Raw genomic sequence first — 7,617 nt, forward strand, 5'->3', positions numbered from 1 at the left:
CCTTAAACTTTGTGTTTTATAGGACAATTTGAATATATGTCCAGAGGAGTACAAGCCAATCTGCATGAAAAACTGCAACAGCATATGGAAGGATCACAAGAACGAGCTTAAGGCTAAGTATTTCAAGCCTAGAAGCTCTGATCCTAATCTGAAGGATGATGTTCCTATGAACGTTGTGCCAAGCCAGTGGGAACAACTTGTGGAGTATTGGTGTACTTCCGATGCTGAGGTATACAATTACGTTATATTTATGATATGTAAACATACAAATCATATTTTGTTAAAACCTATCACCTACTTCACCCACTTAAACCTACTCCACTAAACCTAACCCACTACACCACTACCACCTCACCTACTCCACTAAACCTAACCCACTACACCACTACCACCTCCACTTCACCTACTCCTTACCTACTACACACTCACCCTCTTCTATATATAGGAATCATGAATCATTGTAATATATATCACTACCACCTCACCTACTCCTTACCCACTACACCACTACCACCTCACCTACTCCACTAAACCTAACCCACTACACCACTACCACCTCCACTTCACCTACTCCTTACCTACTACACACTCACCCTCTTCTATATATAGGAATCATGAATCATTGTAATATATATCAATATAAATCAATCAATAATACAATTCTCTATTTCTCTTTATACATTAAATTTCTACATGGTATCAGAGCAAGGTTAAGCACTTAGTATTTTTCGTTTCACCGGCGGGCGGCAACCTCGCCTTGGCCGCCCGCCGGACCTCAACCTATTCCGCTTATTTTCTACACATACCTTCCCATCACTGCCTAAATCCTCTCTCTTGAGGCCAATGTGAATTCCTCTTCTTCATAATCTGCACTAACTGTGGCATCTTTTCCTGGGGCAAACTCTGCAACCCAACACTCAATCTATGCTTCTCCTCCATGCTCATTTGCCTCTTGTTAGGATCCTTCGCCTTCGGCTTTGGTTTGGGCTTCGCCACAGCCTTGAGCTTCACTATAGCTTTCAGCTTCACAGCAGCCTTCGGTTTCACAGCAGCTTTTGGCTTCGCAGCTGGCTTGGCCTTTGCCGCTGGCTTGGGCTTCATAGCGGCTTTAGCTTTTGGCGCAGCAGCTTTTGTCTTAGCCGGAGCCTTCTTTTCCTTTTTCGCTTTTACAGCCTTCGGCTTTGCAGCAGCCTTCGGCTTTGCTTCCCTCTAGTGGCTCCCCAGGTTCCACCTGAGCTGCATGATTCATTTATAGCTACAATTGATGAGGGAAGTATTAGAACAATGCCCAATAGAAGTATGCCAGCTGCTCCTTACCTTACTCCTGGAGCACTATTAATAGGTGATGCTTTCAACATGCGTCATCCTTTAACTGGTGGAGGAATGACTGGAGCCCTGTATAAGGTGTTTTGTGCATCTCCTGATCAAGCAAGGAAGGAAATGCGTGAAGCATGTTTTGATTATTTGAGCCTTGGAGGTGTGTGTTCAACAGGACCAGTGGCTTTACTCTCTGGTCTAAATCCTAGCCCATTGAGCTTGATACTCCATTTCTTTGCTATAGCCATATATGGTGTTGGCCGTCTCTTGCTACCATTTCCTTCCCCTAAGCGCCTGTGGATAGCAGCTAGATTATTTTTGGGTGCATCGGCTATCATTTTTCCCCTCTTTCTCTCACATGGGCTAGTCCCCTCTCTCTCCTCCGTTTGATTTCAAAATCCATTATTTTTATTTATTTTCTCCAAACCACTTTCCTTATTTCCCCCATCTTTCATTTTGATTTCAAATATATTTTTATTATTTCTTTCTTTATTTTTCTTTCACATTATTTTTTAATCTTTTTCAAATTCCATTCATACCATATAGCTTTGCACACCAAACCATCTTTTATTCATCTCAGGGATCAACCCCGATCACAATTTTAACAAAAAAAAAAAAAAAAACAACCACAATAACACAAACCACAACACCACAAGATTTGTTTTCTTTTCTGCAGACGGCCACCCACCGACCTCACTTTTTCGCCTATTCCGCCGGTCTTTTCTTCTTGCCTCCGTCCTGGGCGGTCCTTGACGTTGTTGCCTCCGTGTTTCCCACTCCACTGGGCACGATCACTACTCCCTGCTCCTCCACTGCAGCATATGGCGGCCCTCCAAATCGGAACATCACGGTGGCCTTCCGCTTCAGCTCCTTGTTTTCTGCCTTTAGCACACTTATCTCTGCTCGCGCATCCTTATACATGCGTTGGAGTAGAGCCAGCTGGGAGTTTAACTGTTGCACCTCATTTGTCCTGCTCTGCAGCCGGTGCGACAAGTTTGTGACCGCAGTCATGGTTTCCACACATGACTTCAGAGTATACTGATTGGCCTCAATATCAGTTTGCACCGCCATTTTTTGCTCCACCGACCGCATCGGAAAGTTCAACGGAGCAAACCCAGAGGCGCTTGGTTGAGGTTCACTGGCCACCGCACCAGTTATCTCTCTTGTTGACTCGTTGAGGTCGGGAAAGAGAGTGAGCAGACCACGGGACGAAGAGGCCATATTCTGGGTAGCTGAACGGGAAGAAGAGGCCATTTTTTGGGCAACCGAGTAGTACAGAGTGTTTCAAGATTTGCAGCTCTTAGAGACAATCTCTCAGAAATATCTCTCTCAGAAAATGAAGAGTTTTTTCAAAAGTTTTTTCACAAAGTTTTTTTGTCTTCGCTTCTGTCTCAAGCACAGCCTCCGCCTCAGTTTATAAAGACCCTGACGAAAAGGCAGACACGCGCATCATGCGCCACTTGACGCCAGACGACAAAACGGGCGCGCAAGCCAATGTGGTGACGCGCCTCGCCATCATGTCCGGCACATTTTTTTATGACTTGGGCTCGCCTTTTGATGGCACGCCTTTTTATGGATTGGGCACGCCTTTTGATGGCACGCCTTTTGAAAGATTGGGCACGCCTTTTGAGGGTGCGACTTTTTAAGGATCCGACAAGACTCTGTAAACTGTCCCGACATTGATTCCGGTTAGCTCCTTCATGGGTCCGACAAGACTCTGTAAACTGTCCCGACATTGATTCCGGTTAGCTCCTTTATGGGTCCGACAAGACTCTGTAAACTGTCCCGACATTGATTTCGGTTAGCTCCTTTATGGGTCCGACAAGACTCTATAAACTGTTCCGACATTGATTCCGGTTAGTTTCTACAAGGGTCCAGCAAGACTCCGTAAACTGTCACAACAACTGTCACAACATTGTCTGCTACAACGGTCCGACATGACCCCATAAACTGTCTTCTACATCAGTCTGACACCACCATATAGTGTCCTCTACAACGTTATGACACCCCCATACAGTGTCCTCTACACCGTTATGACACCACCATACAGTGTCTTCACCAACGGTCTGGCACGACCATACAGTGCCTCCTATCCTCTTTTATTTTATGTATTAATCTATTTTCTTGTTTTGTTACTCTCTCCAAACTCAAGTTGGCTAGTTCCTATCCCCCTTGAGTTTGCGGGGGGCTGTTAAAACCTATCACCTACTTCACCCATTTAAACCTACTCCACTAAACCTAACCCACTACACCACTACCACCTCACCTACTCCACTAAACCTAACCCACTACACCACTACCACCTCCACTTCACCTACTCCTTACCTACTACACACTCACCCTCTTCTATATATAGGAATCATGAATCATTGTAATATATATCACTACCACCTCACCTACTCCTTACCCACTACACCACTACCACCTCACCTACTCCACTAAACCTAACCCACTACACCACTACCACCTCCACTTCACCTACTCCTTACCTACTACACACTCACCCTCTTCTATATATAGGAATCATGAATCATTGTAATATATATCAATATAAATCAATCAATAATACAATTCTCTATTTCTCTTTATACATTAAATTTCTACATATTTACATACTTACATTTGTTGAACTTGTTATAGAAAATTGCAAGTAGGAACGCTAAAAATCGGCGAGCTCACGGCATAGCTCATACCACAGGGCGTACTACTTTCTCTCAGATACGGCATGAGGTTTACATTTTATTGTTTTATTTTTCTATATAAATAAACATTGTATATTTGCAAATTATTTGGATTCTAATTTTCATATTTCTAAAAAAAATTTAGATGACCAGTAAGGGGGAGTCTACTGATAAGATGAATGTTTGGCTTATGACACGTAGAGTAGATGACCCAAAGGTTATCCAGACCTTGGTAGTTTCCAAACACCTTTGATTGTATTTAAAGTTTATTTTTTGTGTGTCAACCATCTTAATTTGGCGTATACTTGTGTGTCTTATTCAATACAAGATGAGTTTAATCGTCAACTCTCTATGCTACCTGAGGATGGTCGGACTTTGGAGGCTAGGAATGCCATTTTCCATGAGTTGATAGGTCATGACAGACATGGATATTGTCGCACATACGGGAGAATCGTGCCTCGGAGAGTGGTGTATAAGGATGGTGCTGGGCCATCACAGTCAACACCCCAGCCATCGACTATTGATCAGATCACGCAGCAGGTTCGTGCTGAGCTAAGGGATGAGTTGAGGGAGGAGCTGCGAGCAGAGTTCTCTACACATTTGCAGCAGATGAGAGCTGAGATGATGGCCCTTGTGTCACAGGGGGCGAGTGTGGATCCCAACAGACAGGTTCCATATAAACATCACAATTGTTTGATAGTTTAATTTTCACTCAAGATTATGTATGAAATTCGAATATGATTAACACATTATGCACTGACTAACATAGGTTCCTGATGCATCGAGTGGCCACCGGGCATTTAGGGAATCTGCAGAAGACGAGAATCCATATACACCACCACCAGAAGATCAGGTATAAAATGTATCTTTGCATTCTAAGCTAAAATGCATCTTTGCGTTCTTTACTTGAATTCGAGGCGTTAACTCTCCAAAATCACCAAACGGCGTCGGTTTAGGACAAAACTTGGCACACACGACCGCCTAGGCACGAGAGACTTGTGGGAGAAGACGGGGCTCGAATCGGGTTCCCGGTTTGGGAGTTAGAGTCGGATTTCACTTTAGGCAAACTACTTCTTTAAAAAACTTCTTTTCGAGGCGTTAACACCCCAAAATCACCAAACGGCGTCGGTTTAGCACGAAACTTTGCACACACGACCGCCTAGGCACGAGAGACTTGTGGGAGAAGACGGGGCTCGAATCGGGTTCCCGGTTTGGGAGTTAGAGTCGGATTTCACTTTAGGCAAGCTACTTCTTTAAGAAACTTCTTTTCGAGGCGTTAACGCCCCAAAATCACCAAACGGCGTCGGTTTGGCACGAAACTTGGCACACACGACCGCCTAGGCACGAGAGACTTGTGGGAGAAGACGGGGCTCGAATCGGGTTTCCGGTTTGGGAGTTAGAGCCGGATTTCACTTTCGGCAAATTACTTCCTTAAGAAACTTGAATTCGAGGAGTTAACGCCCCAAAATCACCAAACGACGTCGGTTTAGCACGAAACTTGGCACACACGACCGCCTAGGCACGAGAAACTTGTGGAAGAAGACGGGGCTCGAATCGGGTTCCCGGTTTGGGAGTTAGAGCCGGATTTCACTTTTGGCAAATTACTTCCTTAAGAAACTTGAATTCGAGGAGTTAACGCCCCAAAATCACCAACCGGCGTCGGTTTAGCACGAAACTTGGCACACACGACCGCCTAGGCACGAGAGACTTGTGGGAGAAGACGGGGCTCGAATCGGGTTCTCGGTTTGGGAGTTAGAGTCGGATTTCACTTTAGGCAAACTACTTCTTTAAGAAACTTCTTTTCGAGGCGTTAACGCCCCAAAATCACCAAACGGTGTCGGTTTAGCACGAAACTTGGCACACACGACCGCCTAGGCACGAGAGACTTGTGGGAGAAGACGGGGCTCGAATCGGGTTCTCGGTTTGGGAGTTAGAGTCGGATTTCACTTTAGGCAAACTACTTTTTTAAGAAACTTCTTTTCGAGGCGTTAACGCCCCAAAATCACCAAACGGCGTCGGTTTAGCACGAAACTTGGCACACACAACCGCCTAGGCACGAGAGACTTGTGGGAGAAGACGGGGCTCGAATCGGGTTCTCGGTTTGGGAGTTAGAGTCGGATTTCACTTTAGGCAAACTATTTCTTTAAGAAACTTGAATTCGAGGCGTTAACGCCCCAAAATCACCAAACGGCGTCGATTTAGCACGAAACTTGGCACACACGACCGCCTAGGCACGAGAGACTTGTGGGAGAAGACAGGGCTCGAATCGGGTTCCCGGTTTGGGAGTTAGAGTCGGATTTCACTTTAGGCAAACTACTTCTTTAAGAGACTTCTTTTCGAGGCGTTAACGCCCCAAAATCACCAAACGGCGTCGGTTTGGCACGAAACTTGGCACACACGACCGCCTAGGCACAAGAGACTTGTGGGAGAAGACGGGGCTCGAATCGGGTTCCCGGTTTGGGAGTTAGAGCCGGATTTCACTTTAGGCAAATTACTTCCTTAAGAAACTTGAATTCGAGGAGTTAACGCCCCAAAATCACCAAACGGCATCGGTTTAGCACGAAACTTGGCACACACGACCGCCTAGGCACGAGAGACTTGTGGGAGAAGACGGGGCTCGAATCGGGTTCCCGGTTTGGGAGTTAGAGTCGAATTTCACTTTAGGCAAACTACTTCTTTAAGAAACTTCTTTTCGAGGCGTTAACGCCCCAAAATCACCAAACGGCGTCGGTTTAGCACGAAACTTGGCACACACGACCGCCTAGGCATGAGAGACTTGTGGGAGAAGACGGGGCTCGAATCGGGTTCCCGGTTTGGGAGTTAGAGCCGGATTTCACTTTAGGCAAATTACTTCCTTAAGAAACTTGAATTTGAGGAGTTAACGCCCCAAAATCACCAAACGGCGTCGGTTTAGCATGAAACTTGGCACACATGACCGCCTAGGCACGAGAGACTTGTGGGAGAAGACGGGGCTCGAATCGGGTTCCCGGTTTGGGAGTTAGAGCCAGATTTCGGTCCAGTCAAAATTATTTACTAAACTATCTTTCTAATTATATAGTAGTCAATTTTTTTTTATATTTTTCTATAATTAAAATATTAACACATTATATGGTTTTTAATTATTTTTATCTTGTTTTTTTCAGATATTTCCTGAGTAGCAGTTGGCTTTTTCTGGAATGCGGGCGTATCAAGATTATGACCAATTTTTGTTTTTGTAACCCACGAACGAATGAAGACGAAAACTTTTGGTTTTGATTTTGATTTATGTTATTTAAATTTGTGAGCAACATTATGTATGTATTATGCGACGTTATGTAGTGGCATAATTTTTATTGTTATGAATTTTTATTTATGTATTGCTATGAATGGAACAATATTATTAATTTTCATTATTTGTCAATTTTTGTTTATGTACGTATTTATATTATTCTGTAATTTTTCAATTTTTTATACTTATTTTTTATCTAATACAGGTTATTTTAATTTTTTTAATAATTTATCAGCAGGTTTTTTTTTTTTTTTTTTTTTTAGAGGGGAGAAGAACCCGTCGCAAAAACCATTAATAGGCTTTTGCGACGGTGCCAACACAGTCGCAAAAGCTGTCTTATTGGAATGTACA

General features: G+C 44.1%; 1 protein-coding gene across 1 annotated transcript; it reads left to right on the forward strand.

Moving 5' to 3' along the window:
• The first annotated feature begins 4,268 nt into the window (after positions 1-4,268).
• On the forward strand, positions 4,269-7,398 carry LOC145806076 (uncharacterized). Its single transcript, XM_082901732.1, has 3 exons — positions 4,269-4,667; positions 4,768-4,851; positions 7,142-7,398. The coding sequence occupies exons 1-3, from the start codon at positions 4,350-4,352 to the stop codon at positions 7,154-7,156; spliced, it is 417 nt and encodes a 138-aa protein (XP_082757858.1). The 5' UTR covers positions 4,269-4,349; the 3' UTR covers positions 7,157-7,398.
• The last annotated feature ends 219 nt before the right edge of the window (positions 7,399-7,617 follow it).

The sequence above is a fragment of the Camellia sinensis genome, chromosome 13 (assembly GCF_055761805.1).
Source record: "Camellia sinensis isolate YWXY chromosome 13, ASM5576180v1, whole genome shotgun sequence".
In the NCBI taxonomy this organism is placed as follows: domain Eukaryota; kingdom Viridiplantae; phylum Streptophyta; class Magnoliopsida; order Ericales; family Theaceae; genus Camellia; species Camellia sinensis.

Bases quoted from the DNA above. Each gene is read 5' to 3' on its own strand.
- LOC145806076 (XM_082901732.1), top strand. From the start codon at position 4,350: ATGCTACCTGAGGATGGTCGGACTTTGGAGGCTAGGAATGCCATTTTC. The intron at 4,668-4,767 runs GTTCCATATAAA...TGACTAACATAG, and splicing joins GTGTGGATCCCAACAGACAG to GTTCCTGATGCATCGAGTGG.